Raw genomic sequence first — 22,838 nt, 5'->3', positions numbered from 1 at the left:
TGCTCTGATGCAGGAGGCATTAAAAGAAAACAACAAAAGAAGAGAATTGGAGGAGAAGACCAAGAGGGCCAAGCTGGCCAAGGAGAAGGCGGAGCGGGAGAGGCTGGAGAGACAGAAGAAGAAGCAGCAGCTGATTGATATGAACAAAGGTAAGGCAGCGCTTTTAGCTGAGAGATTATCATTAAAAAAGGCAAAACCAAGTCAGGAATAATAAACTGAAGGCTATTTCCGATCAATATGAGAAATACTTGCTGGCTCTTCTGAAAGCTGGAGAAAGTTCACTTTTCAAAGTGGAAAATTCTGTTTTGTTTCAGCCTACCTGGTCATGTCATCCCATTTCTGCCACTTAATGTGTGTAATGTTCCTTTCCAGGCGTGGTGTTGGGAATTATTGGCTTTTTTGCATTTGTAGCACTTAATTGATTTTTTTTTTTTCCTTATGGATTGGCTTCCAAGAAGAAGTGTCCTCCTTGCTTTGTTGTTAATTTCATTCTGTAAACATCTCTATAATCAAGGCATTGTGGCAATTAATGTCTTTCTTTTTGGGCTTGGGGTCTGTGCTAGGATGGATGTTCTCCCTGTAGTCCTATTAGGAGCTGGAAAATCCAGTTGAGCTGGGAGCCTGAGCTCAGAGTGACATTTCAGCACGATAAAAAGCAATGTGTTGAGCTTGTCAGCTGGGGGAATATTGTATTCCACATGAGACCTCTGTGACAGAGAGGGAGGTAAGAAAGCAGAAGGAATGGGTGGGCTTGATGTTGATGCTGTGCAGATTTCCAGAAGGTTGCAAAACAGAGGCTTTATTCTTACCTGACTCCAGAAGGCAAGGAGAGGTAAAATTGGATTTAGGCAGGAGATCACTCGCAGTTTTTTGTTCAGTTTCTGTGAGTTTGTGTTAATCTGCTAATCTGACCCAGCAATAAAAACACCTGTCCTTGTTATCCATTTAACAGGCCCTACTCAGGGAGAAATGCTGCAGTGGCACCACAAATCCTTGGCCTTGCTGCAACTGGCACTGCCTGGAATGTTCTGTAGCAGAAATTCCTGTCTGTGGATGACAAACTTTATTACCAGATCATTTAAAGATTAGTCTCATTTCAGTTTAAGTCCTATTATATTAGTCCTATTTCAAGTATAGCTATAAACAAAAAGTAGAATTTAAACACAGGGGGATGCATAAATACATTTTCTTTTCTCTGTGAAGTTAAACCAGTGAAGGTTTTTAATGAGAATTTTGTAATACATTATTTTAGGACATGATTAATATTTCTTTAATATCTGCCACAAAAATGCCACAAAAGAATAGAAGAAAAGGTTTCATCAGAAGGCTGGCTAAGAATAGAATAGCAAAGAATGATAACAAAGGTTTGTGTCTTGGACTCTCTGTCCGAGCCAGCTGGCTGTGCTTGGCCATTAATTAGAAACAAGCACATCAGACCAATCCCAGATGCACCTGTTGCATCCCACAGCAGCAGATAACCATTGTTTGCATTTTGTTCCTGAGGCCTCCCAGCTTCTCAGGAGGAAAAATCCTAAGGAAAGGATTTTCCATAAAAGATGTCTGCGACATTCACCTTCGTTTTTCTGCATTTTCCCCTTTCCAAGCAGGTGAGGGGACACCACTCTGAGCAGTGGCACAAATCACACTGACAGCACTCTGCTTTCCATCAAGAAAGTCTTTTCCTATTAAATGATACAAGTAAAGTTCCATTTTGCATTGTAGTCCTCTCTCAATGAAAATGCAAATGTATGAATGTCTTTACATGGCCCAGTGCACCAAACCTGCCATTTAAATAACTAATGTTTGGAAACCTGTGACACAAAGTTAGCTTAATACTTCTAAAAATTTTTTTTCCAATTTGTAAATATTTTAAAACACCCATTTCACATATTACAGCTCTGCTGCTGTGGTGGGAGGAGGGCTAACCCTCCATCCCCAGTGGATTCCATCACATTGATATTCAATTGACTATTTTTGCCAAATAACTAATTTTTTCTTGATGCAGCTACTTCTTTGTGCTCGTTGCTGCTTATATAAACAGTTTGTAAATTTGTCTAAGTGAATGTGACACAGCAGGCTTAGAGGAAGGAGGCAGATGTCCTCTCAAGCTGTCACTTGGACAAGGTGATTTTCACCCAAAGGCTCATTTTAACCTCACCCTCTCTCAGCTCTTGCTCTGCATCTCCCAGAGTCAAATTTGGCTCAGAGCTGCAGCCTTGGAGGTCACAGCAATTGGCTTCCTGCATTTGACAGCTTCTTGTGCAGTTCTGTAAAAAGGATTTTTCCTGTTTTCTGACTGTTCAGTGACCGCTTTTTGTGTGGTCACAGATTAGGTTAGTTATAATTAATTAACTGAAAATTAATATCTGTTTCTTGGTGTAACTATAGAAAAGCACAGTGTGGCCAGAATCAAGAGTTGTTCTGGATATTTTCTAGTGATGAAGGAACTCAGACTTTGGCAGTGTTTTGAAGACCCCTTTACTCAGTTTGGTGGTTTTGTGCTTTGTGTAACTGGGCTGCCGCAGAAACACTACATGTAAACTGATAAATTTGCTGAACATTCCAAAATATTTAAAGATGAATGCAAAAAAACATTAAAAAAACACTATAAAAATGAATATTTCAAAAACTTATCAAGCTGGTTAGCACCTGAAAAGCCCAGGTTTCCAGGTGAGGTTGGGAGGCACAGAAATGTTTGTGTCTCATGCACACACCTGCAGATCTGGAGTGTGACAGCTCAAATCATGAACAATTTTCTCCTTATGGGAGATGAATTGGGAGGAGAATCCTTTCATGGCTCCCATCTGATTCCACATCTGCAGAATTCCTGCAGCATTGCCTCTGTGTGCGTGGTGAAGGGAGAATTGGAGAATTCAGCTTCCTGGAGCTGCAGAGTGTGACTGCAATTCTGATGCAAATGTTATTTAATCAGAAACAGTTTTGCTCTTCATTATATCTGATTACCATGGCAATTAAAATCACCTTTTAACTACCAGCATTCGGATAAAAGATAGAATGAGCTTTCTCAGTCCCAATTAGGGCTGAATTAATTGTTTTGAGGACATATTACCACTCTCCCCTAATGCAGCTGAAGGTAATGCCAGTGCAGTTCTGTGCAGGAGCTTGATGGATATTCCTGTTTTCCCTTTCCAAGTGCCCCCATAGCAGATTTCATGGGTTTTTCATTCAGACTGGTGTGTTCTGTTTCCTTGGGCTGGTGTTTGATTTCTCTGGTGCAGGATATCATTCCAGGGGTTGCTTTTGCTGCAGTTTTCTGATGATTCTGTGCTTTTGTGGTTGGTTTGTCTTCCTTCCATGTCCTTTAGCATAAACAGAAATCCATACTAAGCTTATTACGAGTTACACGTTATTTTGTAAATGTCTTTTTGGATTTCTCTATTTGCTGGTGATTGCACGGGCTACCTGGAGTGGTAAATCTTGGCTCTTATTTACATTTTAAAGATTATTAGTTTGTGGTGCTGGATGTCAACGAGGCAAACGTTGAAATTCCTTTGGGAAGTCATTATTTCTCATATTGACATTGATGGTCTGTTTGAATATGCTGCACACCTCCTGAAACCTGGTGTTCACAGAACAAAAACCAGATTGAGCTTTGCATTATGCTCCAAGGTGAGCATCTACAGGTTTGAGTTTTCCTCTTCAAGCAGTTCTGCAGGAATTGCTAAAAAACTTTGCAAGAGCTGTTTGTGCAGAGTTTGAAGGCGTCCTCAGAATGGGGTGAGTGTCAGAGTTACTGAGCTGCTGCTAAATGGGCCAGAACCAGCTCAGGAGAAAGGCAAATGGATGTGAGCATGGACAGGAAGTTAGAAAGAAATTACAGCTTGAGATTTCATCTCACCTTTAAATGCTTTGCTCTGGAAAAATTTGGTTTTGATATTGAAGATGGCCCGTATGGTACCTTCTGATTGAGTTTATTGGGGGGAAAAATTATTAGACTGACAAATCTGTGACTGGGATAATTGCAGGGAAGGAAGAGAAATTGGATTCTTTGCTCTTAAAAGTAGGTTTCTTGGGGACTGTTTGCTGAACAGTAACAAGTAGTAACTTCAGGGAGTTTTCTATGCAAATTCAACTTTTCCTCAGAGAAATTATTTGTGTTGCAAAAAGTAGGTACTGTTTTTAATGGTGAAAGTAGCCTTAATTTTGTTTATATCAGTGTAACTGCTGTATAGCAGTTGATATTTTGTAGAACTTACAATGTTAAAAAGCATTTCAGAAATAATTATTGATCAGCCTTACTGTAAGGCTGTTCAGGAATCAGGGTGGGCTGGGGAGCAGGATCACCCCTGGCTCTGTGTAAGTGCTGCTCAGTGATAAGAAAAATCCCCCTGAATTATCCACAGTTTCCAGTTCCAAAACACAGCCCCCACAGCTGCTGTGAGGAAAATTAACTCTATCCCGGTCAAAACCATCATCAGTATTAAAAAAAAATAAAGTAAAAAGTCATCAAGAATGTGTGAGAACTCCCCTTTCCTTGAAATGTGTTCCCAAAACTCTTTTCCTTAAGATGTTAGAGTTGTTCAATAATAAGGAACTTTTTAAAGGAAATTATTAACAATGATAAGAGTATTGATGATTTGCTCTGCCTTTTCATCAGAAATTTAAAGTACCTCAGTACTGTAGCTTAAATGCAGCCTTGGAGCTGCACAGAACTTTATTTACAGGTGCAATTACTGAGCTATCACATGGGATTTTTTGGGGTGGGTATTTTTGGTGAGCTGCACAATCTTTTCCTTCCCACACAGAGGCAATCTCTGCCCATTTCTCCAGATAATTCCCATTGCATCTCTTTGAGGTGTGGTCCTTGCAGGACCAGGGGCTGTGTGGGGGCATCTCAGTGAGGCCACAGCAGACCTTGACCACTGGGACATTTTCTCCCAAAAAATTAAAAAATGTGCATTTCAAACATTGTTTTCAATCTCCTGCCTGTACAACAAAGCAGATTTTTTTTTTTCTATTAATTTATTTAAGCCTGAGGTCAGATTATCACCAACAGTATTCTTAATTGGTGTGTGAGGAAGGCTTTGCCTTGTTTTGTGCACTGACATGAGCTGGGGTTCACTTCCCAGTCACACTGTCCTAACTTGTTCTCCCCTAATTAAAAAGTAAATAAGAGGCACGAGACACCACTCTGCTGCAAGCTGCAGAGCAGCACTGCTTCCTGGAGAGATTTATTATGCATGCAAAGTGAATTTAGCAAATGAATAAAATGCAAATATATGAGGAGAACACAAAAACACGCTTTCCCAAAGACATTGAGAGCTGACCTTTTTAAGTGAATGTATTGCAATTAAAAATTCTGGTGCTGGTTATGAATAAAAAGTCTTGTTTAAAAGTTTCTACAGGACACCCATTAGACTTTGAAAAGTGCATTAAAGTTGAAAGCCAAACAGGGTAGTGCAAGATGTGAATAGAAGCACAATTTTAAAACCCTTTGGAGCAGCAGGAGGGCAGCATGTGTTACCTAATGAGATATTTGACTGGACTCTTTCAGTAAGGGCCTAAATTTATGAAAAAATTCCTGCAAAATTCCTGTAAACCTTTACCCAAGTGGCTGTGCAATATCTACACTTCTTATTAGCTTAGATCAGTTTGCAGTCTGTATATTTGTAATAACGAGTACAAGATGTTTGCAAGTGCACGTGGAAAACACTAGAAAATAAAAATGTGCCAGCAAGATATGTTTGTAAATATGTGCAGGTAGTCCTGTAGCCATCAGAGCAGCCTGGTTACTGAAGGGATTGATTATTGATTATTGATTATTGATGAAGGAGGGAGGGCAGCAGAGCCCCAGGAGCAGCAGCACCTTCCCAGCCGTGGCTCTGAGCTGAGGGGGGAGCAGATCCATGGAGCTGCACCATGGGCTGGGCTCTGGGGGAGGTTCTGCAGCCCCCAGCTGTCCCAGCAGCTGGCACCTGCTGAAACATCCCCCAAAGCTCCATTTGGAACCCTTCTGGTCAATATTGCTGCCTGGCAAAGCCCAGCAGGGCCAGGCTGGGTTCAGGGGCCGGCAGTGCCATCCTGGGGCTGTGCTGCACTCAGAAGGTTTTGGGTTTTTATTTCTGCTTTTCTGGCACTGCCCAGGTGCCAGAGCACAGCAGGAGCTTGTCCTGCATCCTTGCAGGGGCTGCTGAGTGTGGCTGAAGGAGCTGTGCTGCCTGAGGCGCGGTGTGTTGGCATGCACCCCCTGTTACACCAAAGGCTGTTCAGGGGTGGTTTCTGTCCCGTCCCTGCTGCAATCAGGCTGGAACTGCTCCTGGAACCACAGGATCTGGGTTGGTTTTGTTGCTGTTTCTTTGGTCACCTCTGCAGATTGGAGCTCTTGGGCATTCCCTGTTGAAGAGCTCGTGCGAAGTTACAAACATTAATTCAGTTATTCCAAAGCTTCTGCATGTCTGGTCTCTTCAGCAGTGCAAAGAGCAATAATATTGTTCTGTGGAAGAATGAAGTTACTTTGTCTTGATAACACATTAAAAATGGCCCAAATCTGCTGAGCAGCACTGGTGTGAGCCCTGGTTCCTGCAGGAGCATTTCTGTAACTCCCACAAACACACCTGAGTGTGCTGCTCCAAAACAGAGGAAACACAATTGGTGTCAAACCCAAATCCAAGCAAATGGGGCTCGTGGTTAACACTCCAGTTCATCACTGAGAATGCTTTTGCAGTCTCTTTAACACCTGGAGTCAATCTGGCCTTTTCTAAGGCAAATCAAAGAAATTACCAATTTTTTTTTTTTGCATGTCTCCACACATTTTCTCTTCTTTAAATGCTTGGGGCCAACTTGGAGCAGAAACAATGAGGAAGAAAATTACTTGTTCCAGATGAAACTCCCGTCCTTGTGTACAGTGAAAGACATCTAAAAGACAAATAATGATTATGTGTTTTATTTCTGCTGACAGGAGTGTTGGAAATAAGTTTTTAGTTTTCAAACTTCTGGCAATTTCTGTCTTTGTTTTTTATTTGTGTCTATAAATTGCTGTGGGTGGTATAGAAATGACAAATGGAGGAGGTTGCTGGTAGTATGTGAAGAACTGCAGCAAGAATTATAGGGAAAGACTGAAATTCCTGTTGAATTTTATTTATCAATTTTAGCCAGGACTCCCTGAAAATGCAGTTCTTTGTCCAGTTCTTACTTAACCACCTGAAGACTGTGATTAGGATGCGCTGCTGAGATCAGACCTTGCATGAATTTGGCTTTGAGGAGTTAAAAATCTCATCACTCTGTCCTGCAGCTTCCTCAGTAATGTGTTTTATGTTGTGTATGCTGGCATCCCAAAGCCAGACTGGCTTTTGGCACTTGCAGTAATTAGCAGGTAGAGCAGCTCACTCAGCAAAAAAAAAAGGAAGGCTGCATAAACATTCATGAAGTATTGAAGGGTTTTTGTCTTTTTTAATAAACTCTGCCAGCTCTTACTTTTAATGAAGATCGAAGAATATTGTAATTTTTCTACACATTAAATATTCTAGATATTAACTAGTTCTGGGTGTGCAGTCACTGCCATTAAGTGTTTCAGACCAACTTGATGTGTATTAATTTGGACATAGTGTAGTCACAGACCTTTGATTTTGAAGGTAAATTTAATACGGAGCCAACAGAAAATCAATGAATAAGCATGGGTAGGATAAGAAGCACAAAGAAAAACAATTATGTTGCACAGTTTGGAGGAAATTCTGGCTTTGGATGTGAGTGGGAATTGAGAAAAGCTAATTTGCTTATTTGTTTTGCAGGAGCTCAGTTGTTTAAGGCTTTTAGATGGAATGTAATTAAAACTGGTATTTCAGAGTCCTGTGCTGGTTCCTGCACTTGCTCTGCTCCCTTTCTCCTACCCTGGGTGTTGTGGAATGGTTTCAGTTAGGTGGATGTATAATTTAAAGGTATCCAGTAGTTATTCTAATGATCAGCTTGTAGAAATTTGAACCAGGCTCTGTTTTAGGTGTGCTCTTACATCGGCTGTGGATTGAGTCTAATAAATCTGAATGTAAGAGAGAGCAGGACAGAACAGCTTATTCATTAAAAGGCTGCTTTTAAACTTGAGCATTTGAGAGCCTGAATGTGCATCTAACATCCCACACCTCGTGTGAGTCAGAAGGTTTTTACCATAATGTAATTTTTTTGCATAAAAGAATGATTTTCCCTTTCCCAGATGGGGAAATTTGGGAGTTTGGAGTCTGAGAGATGTGGATGAAATGTCCACCTCCCTGCTGAGCCTAACCTATATTTTAGTTTTGGGTTATAACACAGATATGGGAACAGAAAGAGGCATTCATCAGTAGTTTTGTAACCTTTCAGTTCTTTGACCTCTATTTCTCATGCTGCTGAATGCTGCTGTCAACTGTTATTAACAGACTGAAATGCAAAGGAATGTAAAGACTCAAATATATAAAAAGAAGTAATTTTTCCACCCAGATTTCCATAATGCACCATAAAGTCCAGCAATTTAAAGGCTGCGAGTTAGCTTGGGTATGGAAAAAAGCAAAATATAAAATGGAGCAGAAGTAAAATTCAGCTGTTAAGAAATGTTACACCACTGACTTCCACTGCATGATTATCCCCTCTTCACTCTCCTTATGTCACCTGAAGACCATCCATGCTATTGATTGTATAGATGATTTTCCCAAAGATCTAGTGAGTCGTGAAGTCGGGAGGCATCATATAAAATATTTTCTGTGTGCTGCAATATTGAACTCTCTGCTGCTCAGTGCCATCAGATGCATTGATTAAATTGACCTGGTTGCACTTCAGAAAAGCCTGCAGCCATGCCAGCAGCGAGGCAGCCATCACTCACTCAGCAGCTGCTGCCCCTCTGCATGCTGAGGATGGCATCAATAATGCACAGGTGACATCTCCAGCCTGAAAGAAGAGTTGGCATCACCTTTGCCTGGTGGGCATCCCCCACAGCAGGCAGTGCCCCCTGCCCTGAGATGTGCCCAGCAGCCTTCCTCTGAGGTGTGCCTGCCTCTTCTTTGGCAGCATTATGGAAATGGGACAACTCTTTGGTCACCCTGGTTTTTTAAGATTTTCTAAGCCTCCGGATGCTGACATTCTTGTAGCGAACTTTCTCACACACGTTCTGCAAATAACTCATTGTTTGGCATTCCTTTATGGAGGAGGAGAAAGCTGATGGGCTGTTGGTCTGTCCAGTGTCATTGGACAGGTGGCACTGTCACCCTCCAATCCACTGTCACTCTTGGAAACCTATAAATGTTGGGGTCAGAAAATAAGCTCCCCTTTTCCTTCACCTTGAGAACGGCGCTGTGCGCTTGTGTTCCTTCCTGTCCTGTAGCAACACTCTTGGACTTGTGTTTCCCTCTAAGCCCGCTGGCGGCTGTGCTGATGGAGTTTTGTTTTCCTGCTCCCCACAGAGGGTGACGAGACAGGGGTGATGGACAGCCTGCTGGAGGCCCTGCAGTCGGGAGCGGCGTTCCGGGACCGCAGGAAACGAACGCCGCGAGCGCAAGGTAAGGGCGATCCTGCAGACCCTGGGCTGACACCGAGCAGCCTCAGCCGGGCCACAAACACAGCGATCTGAGGTTCTTTGGCAAGGGCTTGCCAGCAGGTTTCACCGTGCTGCTGTTGGGCGCTGAGCCCCTATGAAAGCCCACCACCATCACAGATTTCTAACCTGCCGCTCGAGCTCCAAGTGCTCTAAGGGCTCCTGTTGTCTTTAAAATGGCATTTGAACATCCCTGCACTAACTGTGCTTCATTCTTACAGCTGTAAGTGTAATTAATTCATTGTAGGTGGTGCCATGAGGAGTGTTAGCTTCTTAACAAATAGATTTGAGTGTTCAGCTGGTCATCATTTCCAAGCACTGCTCTTGGGTGTGTTGTGCTCTGGTAGGAACTTCCACTTTTGGAGTCTTAAAAGTAGAGATGCATTGAGATAGTAATGTATTATATTTAAATAAATATCTATATTTACTTCAAAGTAAAATGCATTAAGATAGCTTTGTTTTCCTGAGGAAGACAATGGTATTGGACTCAACTCTGCCCAATTTACTGAGCAATTGCTTCTGCCTGCAGAGCTGATTTTGAGACAATTTGAGACTCAATGGCAGCATTTCCTTCGTTCACTTCTCTGCTTATGATATTCCAGTGGCACACACTTTGTGAAATGCATTTACTCTGCTTTCACTTTTCATCAAAGCTCATGGTAACTGTGTTTTGCAATTTTTCATTTCAAACATGACTTATAGTAAAAAATGCAGTCTTAAAAAGCTACAGTTGAAGTTATTTGGCATAAAATCAAAAGCCTGGTTTGGATATGTTTGGCAAAGAGGGTCATGAATAAGCCATGTTAATCCCCCTGATCCTCAGTGAGCTGGGGTTAGGTTCATGTTGGCTGATGATTCTTTTTAGAGGAACACAAGAGCAAAGGCAAATTCTTTTACTCTCTATAGTAGCAAAGGTACTGCATAATTATTTTTAATTTGCCATATGCATGATCTTATGGAAAAAAATCAAATAAGTGACTTGATTTGTTCATACTCTGAAGTCAATTCCCCTCCAGTTCCAGGATCATTCTTAATTCAGGGCTTGTTTCTGCTCTCAGATCAGACGTGAAAGAAATCCTCGATCAAAGTTTGGTTTTTCCCCTATCTTGAGAAGTATCATTTTGAGAGATGGTTTCCCTGTGTTGTGGCTTGAGGAGACATTTGTCACCAAGAGTGACAAAGCAAAGCTTCCCAGGGACCAGAGGAGATGGCACAAAACCTGCTGCAGCTGAGCAAACAGAAGATGATTGAACCTGGGGCAAAACCAGGGATTCCTCAGCAAAAACAGGGGACAGAGCTAATTAAAAACCCCTTTGGCTGATTTTCTGCTTTATGTAGTTACTTTGAGTTCTGTGTTTGGAATTTCACTGAGCCAGGTGATATTCCAGTGGGGCTTTTAAATGCAAGGAGCTGATTGACTTTGGAGAGCTCACTGTGAGAAAAGGACTGGCTCCTCCAGCTCCAAACTGGCCAAATGTGAGTGTTCTGTAAGAGAAGAAGGCCATAAAGTGAAATTTTCAGGGGTAGCTAAGAGCTGAGAATAGGATGCAGTAAATGTTAGTACCAGTTAAATATCTCATTGAAATGTTCATGTAAATTTTCTCATGTGGCTTAGAAGTGTACGTGACATTTTGTGAGTAACTTGTCTACGCACCAAGGTAAAAATGTGGCTGAAATGTGAGCAGCGAACTACAGCACGAAAATCCTGGGACCACATTTGCATCCTTCCATATCTCTCCTTCAAAAAAGAAGCACTGGCAGTTCCCTCCTTGGTGCCACCCTGTCCTGCAGATTTCCAGCCAGTGGGATTGGGATGAACAATTAATTCCATGCCTCCTCTGGTTCAGTGGAAGGGGAAAAAAAAAAGGAAATAAAAGGCCTGGAAAGAAGAGTTTGGGGGATTTCTGGGCTTGTTGGGTGTTGTGGTTGTGATTGGCAAATGCAATAATTCTGTTTGTGGGTAGGGAACAGTGCAGGGGTTTTCTGTGAATTGTTAGAGCTGAACTGCTCTGGAGTTTGGGTTTGGGACACTCACGGGGAAAAATTAATAAAGGCGTTGCTGTTTCCAAAGTTAGAATTGTCCAGCAAAGTTTTGGCTTTGAGCTTGTCTTGGTTGCACATTATGGTCTGAGAGGAAAATCCATTAAAAGTTTTCTGCCTGTTTGGACACAGATCTCATTTTTCTGTGTCAGTTGTGGTTGGAGTTCAGCAAGGAGAAAAAACAACTTCTGCTTGTTTACTTCTTGTAGCTTTGCTAATTCCTTGGTAACAGGTGGCCCCTACAGAAAGGCAAAAAAAAACCCTGTCCAAACCCCTAAAAACCCACAAAGAAAATGCCCCCAAAACCACTGAGCACTGCAGCAGGTTCACTTCTGTACATTTTTCATGTTTGTGCTCTAGATCTGTCTTTTTCCAAACTTGCTTATTCTGTTTGCATCTTCTCATGGTGAAAATTAAAACTCGAGAGGTTTCACACCCTCACAGTGGCTGCAATCAGAAGATCATGGAAATTTAGCTTGTGTTGTGTTTGCTTCCAGTGGTTTCATGAAGGAAATTTAATTCAAAAGGAACAGGAACAAACTGTAGTTTCAGTTCTGGATTTTTGATCATTTTAGCTGAAACACCACAACTTTGCAAAAAAAGAAAACCAAAAAGAAGCAAAAGAAAACCAAAAAACCCTATGTGTGTTCCCTGTGGCTTTGGGTGAGTGGGCTGGACCTGGGAAGAATTAATTAATTTGGATAATGGAGCTCCAATTACTACAGGCTTACAACAAGGAGTGTCATTCCACCTCTTCAGTTTGCCTTTTTTGCAGGGATTGCTGCTGTACCTTGTAGAATATTTGTGCTTACATGGTCATTCCTTTAAAATAATTCCTTTTAAATTAATTTCCAGTCAGATTCAGACTGGGTAAGAGGTGCAGAAGGGAAGAGAGGGACTGCTCAACATTGCAGTACTTCTGCTGGGAAAAAAATCAAAATGTGAAATGTACAGACAGGTTCAGAAAAATAAAACCCATTTCAAATATGTTTCACTGCATTATGTTTGTTTGCTAAGCCTGGAAATGAAAAGCTACACTGTAATGGGTTGCATTACAACCCCAGACTTTTCCAGTAAAAATGGTTTTGTTAGCAGGTCATGGAGGTAATAATAATAAATTCCTGCCCCCTCCTGTGGTTTTACATTTCACTCTAGCTTTTTCTGTTCTTCTGCAGGTTTCTCAATGTGTAAAACCATTGTGCGGTTCTTCTCTCTTGAGCTCAGGGCTCCACTTTATTGTTTCCAGCCACAGATTTTAGGGAGAGAGAGATTGTCCTTCCAGGGGATTGCTTTGCTTAGAGAGCCCACAAAATAACAATTAGACATCAGCTTCTAGGAATGTTGGTTCCTCTTCCAAAAATACCCTTGAATTTTGCAAGTTTGCCAATATTGGGGTAATAAAGAGCAGTTTTAGGTGGCATTTATCACAGGGAGCCATTAAAATCTGCATCCAGCCCTGCTGCTGCACAATCATCCCTGCCCTTTCTCCTGGCCCTGGGCTGTGAAATTATTAAAAGAAGACCAATTCAGGAATAATTTTTTCCTCTAAATTAGCTTAAGCAAATTTCTGCACAGAGCTAACCGTTCTGCTAAGGCTCTTTTTATTAAGTTTCTAAGTTTTTTTGGCACGGAATTGAGTTTCTTTTAGGAGTGTTAATAACCAGTGCCCTCCTCTCCCATAAATGTGAACTCTGGCAGCCTCCCCGATGCCCTGGGCCGTTTTCCTGTGGCTCTCAGTGCTGGGGATGCAGTGCTGCAAGGGACCTGCATGGAGCTTCTCCTGCTTTAGATCCCTGGGTGTTTCTTGAGGATTCCCTCTGCTCTCTCAGCACACATTTTGGATTTGTTTTTAATTCCTGCATCACAACAGATCAGTTGCTGCCCTGTCATTATTTCCGTGCTGAGAGCACACCCTGAGAATGGAAAGGAGACCCTGAGCCTCCCTGGTTCAGTCTCTGCATCTGGTTTTTGTTTTTGGTGGGAGCATCTGAAGGGCTTCCGCTCCTTGTTTAACCTTGGCAAGACAAACAGGAGTTGTGGTAATATTGTTCCTATTTTTTAATGATTTTTGGTAATTTTCATATGGTATTCAGACATTTCAATTTAAAACATGGGTTTGTTTAAGTAGGTGGGTATTTTTCATTGCATCAGAGTTCTAATAGAAGGTTATTGGTTTAGGAATCTTGTGTCTTCTGCTTGGAGATACAGCTGTGCTTAAAGACTCACTTCTGCTTGTCTACCTTGCTAAACTAATTTTACCTTTGCATTGATTGTATTAAATAACATCTGGAGGGTTAGTTGGGTTCCTGGGTGCACAATCCTCATTTACCTGAACCACATTCAAATAAAAACCTTCAGTCAAAGCAGATTTGCTCTCCTGAAAGCCCTGTCAGTCATTCTGGATGTGACAGTTGTCTAAATAAGCTGGGTTTTGATATGCTTGCAGCTGTGAATTGGTGAGAATGTCAAAAATGCTCCAATGCAAGGAGGTGGGAGGTGCACTGAATTTGTGCTCAATAAAATGTCTTTCAGAGGAACAGATCCTTAACATTAAATACCTGTTAGCAGCTTGGAAATATCCATTTTGATCTATAAAAATTTAGTTCTGAGTTTAAAAATCAGTTTGTATTTTAAACTTCTTCATCTTTTCAAACATTTTAGCTTTCAGGAGCTGAGTATTAAAGGGCTTGTTTGCTATGCAGTTGTGCCATGGAGGATTTTTGCTTACAGTCAGGTGCTGGGCACTAATGGGACTCACACAAGATCCAAGTGCTTCAAAATTCCCACATCTGTAACAGCAAGAGCTGAACAAGACCACCAATAATAAATTTACTCGTTTTGCTATCATGGCACTATTGTAGATTTAAGTTTGCTTTGTATTTCTAAATATAAATATGGGCACCACTCAAATTGAATCTCAGCAAGTTACCTGAGTCCTGAGAGCTCCATAAACACTCCCAAAGCTGTTTAAAAATAGGTATTTGTGGCATAATCTATTTTTACTGTGTCTGCATTTTGCCTCATGGCTTTTGTAATTAAAGGAGTACTTAGATAATACATTTTTCCTGTGGCCTGGCATGAAAGGAGCAGCTTTGGTATGGGGAGATTTTACCTGACAGGGGAGGTGTCTCTGCTCCTCATGGCAGGGAGTTGGAAATAAATGATTTTTAAGGTTCCTTGCAGCCCAAACCTGAATTCTGTGAGTTTTCAGACAGGCAGGATGGAGGAGGAGTGGACAAAAGGGGAGTAAAGAGGATTCAGGCTGCTCAGACTGGGTGCTCCAGGTTTTTAGTGGGTATCACATTCCCTGGAGCAGGCAGGGAGTGAGGATGCTCCAGAAACACCTCAGGGCCACAGACAGAAAGGCAGAAATTCAGGAATTCTGCACATTTGCATAATTGCTCTCACCTCTGTGGGTGTGTTACCCTTCTCTGAAGCAAGAGCTGGAGATGGATTTGTTGTTTTTAAATTGATTTTCTGTTCTTGGTATGCAGGGTTGACCTAGAGCGTGTCAAGTGTTTATAAATGCTTGGGGAACTCCACGCACGCAGAGAAATGGGACTGTGAGCTCTGGACTTTGGGTCTGTTGTGCTGCTTTCTCTAAGTTGTTATTTGCCATTTGATGTATTCTTATTTCCCAACGCAAGAGATTTTCCTGAACAAATGAAAACGTGCCATCAAGTGGCAAAGCCACGTGCACATTGTGCTAAATGTCCTTCAGGAAGCTGTTGTGCTATGTAATTGTGACTAATTACCTCAGTTTGTTGTTCATCTAAAGCAGGTAATTACTCACCCAGGCTGAGGAGAGTTCTGTGCCCCTCGCCTTTATTAGTGTGCTGCAGAGTGCGCTCAGTGCACTGGGCAAGTTCTCCCTGGCAACTTTCAGAATATTTTTCGAGTCTCAGCGTTTTTAAAACTCAGCACTGGTGCTGCTTTACCCACTGGATTGCCCTAAGATCCAAACAGAGGAAATTCTAAATTTTTGTGCCTTTTGAAGCACAAACCCAGAGCCCATGAGTGATGATGGGAGTTTATTTTTACAAATAAAACAAAGCTTTTCTGAGAAGCAGGAATTCTTCCCTAGCAAAAAGAGTGATCCAGGAGGAGACTGCCAAGGTCACAGAGCAGGATTTTGTACGAGCTGGAAGTCACTCGCCATTCTGAATTTATTTATTTTTTAATTCACGCTGAATCTGAAAACTGTTCTATTTTAATGAGCTATGTCCTGCTGGATGGGAAGGCCTCCATTCCTAGAGATTGATAACTGAGTTTTGGCTGCATCTTTATGCAGTAGCTGAAGTTAGAGGAACTTTTTTACATGCAGAGAAAGGATATTCATGCATTCATTTACCAACTACATGAGTAGTAATGAACGATATGCAAGGCTAACTTAATTTGCATTTGGGCATTTGAATTTTCTTTGTCGGTGCTGACAGTGTTATCATGCAATTATTGTGAAACGCTTCTATTTGAAAAATTTTCTCCCACAGTTCTGTTTACTGAGGTAAAGCACGTTGGCTTTAATATTTTAATATATATACATAATGAATGGAAAGGAAAGAGATGAAAATCAGTGTTGCAGTGTATGACTTGGGAGGGATTAATTGGAGTGGCATTAGGTCCAAATGGTTATTTTGTAGGCAGGGAGGGTTTCTGTTCCATCCTGTTCAGGGCACGGTGTGTGGAATTGAGTCCCCAACCTCAGCACTGGCCCAGAGTCCTTCACTGTGGCTGTCACCTCAACTGTAAGAACTTCATTTGTTTCCTTCCTGAAAAGGCAATATTTGCCCTATGGGCTATGGTGTAACAGAGCAAGCTGTGAAACTTCTCATTTTCTTGTTGATTTAGCAGAAGAAAATAAGAAAAAAACCCAAAATAACAGTGCTCAGTTAGAGAGTACTGATATCATCTTAGGGAGTTATGTCATTCTGTGAGAGGCCAGCATTGCAGTTGCCTCAAGTGATTTTATTTTCCTGATTTTTTTAGTTTCATAATCATAAGAATTTATTTTCCTGGTGGTTTAGGTTCACAATTTTTCATTTCATAATAAATAAATTCATTTTCCTGCTGTTTTTAGTTTCATGTCCTTCTGAGAGGATAAGTTGAAGATGCAGCCCAGGTGTGCAGTGGCAGAGGGACAGGTGGAGGCTTTTGGAGCAGCTCTGCAGAGGAGGGCACCAAGCGTGGGATGGCAATGGCAATGCAGCCTGAATTCTGTGCTTAATTCTGCTGGGGTTATGGTGCTCACAGAGATGTGCTTCCCAAAAACAGAGTTTGGTCTTTATAGCTTATTACAAGTGCAAAATGTTACCAGTTTTGTGGTATAGATTTTGTGATATCACCTCGTCCTCGATTGGATTGCTTTTGTGCTTCTAGGAATTTGGGGGAAGATCATTTCAGGGAGCTGATTTGTGTATTGGCAGGTTGTTGGCTGGCTTTATCTGAGATTATTTTTGCATCTTTCAGCAAAGCATCTCTGGCCATTTATTCACAGTTTAGAGGGTTTAGAAGGCTGCAGGGCCGACTTTGCCTGCAGTGCTCTTTGTGAGGGTGCAGGCAGGATGGGATTTCAGCAGAGTGTTGATGGAAGAGAGGCTGGATGGGGTTAAAGAATAAAGCAGGGATTTTTTCCAAGTCTCTCCTCCATGGATCCACCTTGGGCAGCACCGGAGCCCAGCCAGGGCTGCACCCAAGATGAACCAAAATGGCCCCAAAATGCACGGCCGGGCACGGGCTCTGTCCCTGGGATCAGTTCTGCTCCATTTGCACCTTGCAGTTCATTGTCCCATTCCAGCTTTAGCCCAGGCAGTCCCACCCTGCTTGTTTTTCTCTCTCCAGCCCACGGGGTTTGTGCTCCTGGGCTGAGATTTGGGTCATTTGTCCTTGGTGCCCAGCTGGAGCAGGAATTGTTTTGTCTCCCTGCTCTGTGCACAGAGCTCATCATCCCCTGATATGGAGCTCAGACCCACACACTAAAGCAGCACAGAATCTGAAACATAAAAAAGCTAAACCTGAGGCATCATTGAGACCTGGTCAATCATCATTTCAAACCCAATTTCCTGTCAGTATCACCATTGCATTTCTGAAACTGCAGCACAGGTGGTTCATCTCATTATTGCACATTATTGCCTCAGCATAATGTAGCTGAGCTGGTACATTTGTAATGTATGGAGCTCCAAAATTGCTCTCACATCCTGAGCACTATCCATGCTGTTAATTGTAGGACATTTGCACTGCTAGGTTGTTTCAGTTCTCAATGCTGTTATCTTTTAAAGGGTGCTGCAATTAGCGTGAAGTTATTTTTAATGATGACTAAAACCAGATGTGAGATATTGATGATGTGCATTAATAATAATTCTGATAGTCCTGTATTTTAGAGTGACTAGTTTGAATTTCCAGAATTGCCTTTAATTCTGTAAAAACCAGACACCAGCCTTGAAAGAGCTGGTTTTATTTAGCCATGCTCAAAGCACCCTGCAGAAGTGAACCTTTGCTATGGTTTGTTGATCTTCTCAGTGGAAGATCTCTGCATGTTGCACAGCTGATTTCTCTTTTGGAGGGGAAAGTGACATAATAGGCTTTGATATAAGATTTTATAAGAACATTATCACTAATATATCTATTAGCGTGTGCATTAGCTCATCTCCTTTACCCTCTCATGGAAGTATATAATGTCATAATATTGTTATTTAAAAACTATATACACACTGCATAGTGCCTTCCAGATGGAGCTCTAAAAATAACAGAGATACTGGAGTTCTTCCTTAGATCTCCATTATATTCACTTCTCATTTTTTCTGTGATTTCTGTATTATTTTCTTCCATTTCTTGTTGCATTGGGTATTTCTTCTGTTGGCGAAGAAGATTCTATTTAAATAATTATAAGGAGAGTATATAAAATTTTACAATGCTGTCTATGTGTCTGTAATTCCATGAATATATTACTGGAGTGGAATGTCAGCCTTCCTGCATTTTTCCCTACAAATTTAAATTACAAATTAAAATAGACATACCACACTGAAATAGGGAAAATGTTCAGTCATTGTGAGCATGATTTTTTTTTTTTTTCATTTTAAAGGGAACAAGTTTCTAAAATAACATAATAGGAAAAAAAGCCATTATTGCCAGTATTCCCTCAGGAGAGGGAGAAATCATTCAGCTTGGAGGGCCACAGCATTTTCTGTGCTGTGATCAGGTTACACTGTCAGCTCAGCTGCCTTTGGGCTCTGTAAATTGTGTCCAGACCAGAGTGGGGTGGAGGGAGGACCCGAAAGGTCCTCATGACTTCATGGAGCAGAGTTTGAGTCTGAGGACAGCAGCAAATTCCGTCATCACTGGGGGCTGATTAAAATCCAGCAAGGTGCTGAATGAACAAATTAGAAATTATTTCCTTACAAAAGAAACAAAACAAGACAAACCACCCCCAAAAAACCCTACCAAAAAACCAAACCAGAACAAGAAAAACCTCCTAGATCTGATTATTCACTCCTGAAAAAATACATTATCATCCCTGTCAGACATTGCAAAGATGACTGGCAATTTCTTTCCTTGTAAAATCTGTTCATTACAAGATGCTTCTGACAAAAGCTTATTTTATTTTTAAATCTACTTTACCAGAGTGTAAACCTTAAAGGGAGATGTGCTAGAAGTTTCATTTTTTTTCCTCCTAATGGATAACCACTCAGGAGGAAGCTGGAATTGTGTTTATGGAGTTTTCTGAATATTTACTTCCTATTGAAATAATAGAGACACTATTACTGAAGAATATTCATTTCCAAAAGATCTCTCTCCACTGAAGGCAGTCATGATTTGGTTGAAAGGAAGAGCAGCCCATCATCGAAATGAACAGGTATGAATCAATTCTGAGTGAACAGGTGTGAATCAGTTCTGAGTGAACAAATATGAATCAATTCTGAGCTGTCCTAAACTTCTTAGGAAAACCTCTTGAAATGTGTTGTTGAAGAGTCAGAAAGTTCTGTAGCACTGAGGGGGGAGCATTTCGGGAGTGGAAGAACGTTTATAAAGCAGGTTTAGCATTTTGCTGGAATTGGATTTGTGCCAAACCTTCACTGGAAGGACAGGAGTGAAGGGATGGAGCCTCAAGCAAGGCAGTGCAGCACCAAACCTGTTCTGGGGGAATTGCTCCTCCCTGCAGCGAGGTGTGGGAGATGAATTCCTGGGGAAATTTAGGGACTGTCTGTAGGTTTGATGTGGCTTTTTTGTAGTTGTTCACTTACTAATTTTTTGAGAGTAATTAATTATTTCTGTTTAAGATGTTATTGGTCTATTTCAATGGGCTGATTGGTTTTTTATGATAATTTTAGAGCTGTAGGTGTTAATATAATTTCTATCAAAAACTTTTTATCTTCATTGTTTTTATTTATTTGTCTTCCTTTCATACTATGATGAGTTCCTCTACCATGAAGGGACAGATGGTGATTGTTTTTCTTTTGGGAGAGTGAGTTGTAACATCTACATTACAACATCTACAGTATAACATCTGTATTATCTCACCCTTCACATGAAACTGAAAAGAGAATAAAAGCTTTTAAAACCCATCTCTGGGTCAGAAAAAGGCTTAATCCAACAGGAGGAGGTGCTGTCCAAGGTCTGCAAAGCTCTGTGATTCCATGAGACTGAGCTGGAGGGTGAAATTCTGTTGTGGGAGAGAGAAGAATAAAAACCTTTGGTCCTTCCTGAGTGCCTGTGGTCAGGCTGGCCCTGTCCCCTGAGTGACCACAGTTAAATTTATTAAAAGGCCTCATTGGATGCCCCTTGGGCAGCACAAGAGCCCAGCCAGGGCTGCACCCAAGATGAACCAAAATGGCCCCAAAATGCACAAGTGGGCATGGGGTCTGTCACTGTGATCAGCTCCGCTCCATTTGCATATTTTAGTTATTTTTTTTACATGTCTATTTTAGAAAGGGCTTCCCTCGAACAATTGGCATGAGAAGGTTGCATTTGGTGTTTTTTAAGAAGAAATCTCTCCCGATAGCTCACTGTTACCATCAGTCCTGTAAATACTCTGGGCTCTGGCTTCAGCCTTTTGGAAATTACTCAATATGAATTTACTGTAATGATGGGCTAATTAGTTAAAGTTCACTGGCTTTAGCTAAACACACAGTGTTTGATTTGGAGAGATAAATCTGTGCTCTGTCAACCTTTCCAGGCACAACCCTGCTCCCAACATTATGTGACAGGTAGTCAGGCCTGGGGATGTGCTGCGGAGCAGCTCAGCTCAGCTCTTCACTCTTGACTAGTTATTTATCTCGTGGAGCAGAACTCACAGCTGCCAGATGGGGAGTGGGGAGCACCCAGGGAAACCTCTGCAGCCTTCCTTTCCTTCTCCCATGCAGCAGGACGTGGTTTGGAGGTGGTGGCTGTGGCTCACATCGCTGTGTTTCGGGGGTTTGGCTGCTGTAAGCCCTCTCTTTGCCCTGTATATTCTGAAATACCTTTATATTTATCTTAAATACCTTTACATTTAACTGAAACACCTTTATATTTATGTGAAATACCTTTACATTTAACTGAAATACCTTTATGTTTAACTGAAATACCTTTACATTTATCTGAAATACCTTTACATTTAACTGAAATACCTTTATATTTAACTGAAATACCTTTATATTTATCTGAAATACCTTTATGTTTATCTGAAATATTTTTGCGTTTAGAAACACTCTGTTATAAATAAGGCTCTGCCAGCATTTTTAACATTTTGCATTTTCAGGATAATTATACAATTCCAAAAGATGATTTCAGAAATGTGTTCGCAAGTGAGTTGTCCACACTTCGCCAGACAAACCAAAGCCCCCAACCCTTATTTACCTGCTCTGTGGCACCTCTGGTTGTTGTTTTATTGGCAGGAAAGCGACGAGCTGTTCCTGCTGTAGCTCCATGTAAATCCATCATTTGCTGGAGCCTGTCCCTGCTGGTGGGGAGATGAAAGCCCGTGGAGCAGGGTGGTGGTGCCCAGGTTGCTGTGCTGGGGGCTGAGCAGGGCACTGGATAAAAGCAGCTTTCCTGAGGCACCATCAAAGCCCCCAGCAGCAAAACCCCGTTTGCTCTCAGCTGCTCGAGCAGGGAGAACTTGCTGCTGGCCACAGATGAGAGCACTCGGTAAAAAAAGAGACAACAAAAGGACCCACAAATGTCGTCCTGTACACAGAATTTCCTGACGATTCTTTGGGGAAATCCTGTCCTTTTAGCAAATGAATCGATTGGAAAGGGGCTCCTGGAAGAGCCCTTATGGTTTAAGGAGAAAACGGCGCTGTCTGGATTTTGGTTTGCGCTGAAAATTAATGAAAACATAATGAGAATTAACGTTCAGCAAGTGAATGAGTGACTTGTGCAAACTGAAAGCTTATCCCTTAGCTATTGGACGGGCCTGTGAGCAGTGAGGGCTGTGATGTGGTGAAGCGATGTCAGCGGAATTTCTGGCCTGGGAGCTGCTCCCAGTTCGTCCCAGTGCTGCACTGGGGCCCTGTGGGTGCCACTAGGTGGAACCATCACCCCTCCCTTGCTGCCAGCACGGAGCCCACTCTGCTCACAGAGCCTCTCAAAGGCATCTGAGCCAAGAGGTTTTGTGTTATTTTGTGTGTGTGTGTGTCTGTGAGGGAAGGAATAAATTGCTGCCTGCTTGGCTGAAATTGTTTTTACTAAAATAGGCAATGCAATCCTTCCTCTGTGGCCACTGGGATTATGTGCGCTGGCAGTGATGCAGCCTTTGCAGTGCTCTCACCCCAAAGTTTCTGGGTTTGTGTCCCAGTTCCTGGCTAAAATCCCCTTCCAGAGGATATAATCACTTCTCCAAAAGTTAAGCTGGGCTTTAATATAAATTTCATTCTTTGCAGGTTTTTTGAATGAGTAGTGTCAGTGAAGGAGAGCTCTAGAAATAGATTTTTTTAGAATCACATGAAGAATCTATAATGATTATATAATATTTAGCATTTATATATTTATTTATTCATTTATTTTCTTAGCAAAAGAATAAATGATTTTTCATTAGGGAAAACATGAATTTCAAACTATGACTGTGAGTTAGAGTGGGATTTCTTGGTTTATTCTAATTTTCTGTGTTAGCTTGCATTGTGCTGTATTGTCCACAATCCTTTCCTACAGTGGTTAATCTTTCAGTGCTGTCACAGGGCTGTGCTCACTCCAGCTGCTGAGCCCTGACACTTGGCTGGACGTGGGGATCTCTTGTGAAATGATGCAACAGCACTAAAAATAATTGCACCTTGAAATTGGGAACATCGAGGAACGGAAACACTTTGTCACT

General features: G+C 41.6%; 1 protein-coding gene across 1 annotated transcript in view; it reads left to right on the top strand.

The window, feature by feature from the left end:
• DIAPH2 (diaphanous related formin 2) overlaps positions 1 to 22,838 on the top strand; it is a 167,803-nt gene that overhangs the window by 107,590 nt on the left and 37,375 nt on the right. The window contains exons 26-27 of the mRNA XM_058032453.1: positions 14 to 149; positions 9,384 to 9,479. Coding sequence (XP_057888436.1) covers positions 14 to 149; positions 9,384 to 9,479 — 232 coding nt within the window. The remainder of the gene's footprint in view (positions 1 to 13; positions 150 to 9,383; positions 9,480 to 22,838) is intronic.

This window comes from Melospiza georgiana, chromosome 12, assembly GCF_028018845.1.
Source record: "Melospiza georgiana isolate bMelGeo1 chromosome 12, bMelGeo1.pri, whole genome shotgun sequence".
Lineage (NCBI taxonomy): Eukaryota > Metazoa > Chordata > Aves > Passeriformes > Passerellidae > Melospiza > Melospiza georgiana.
This window is presented reverse-complemented; position numbering and strand designations above follow the sequence as displayed.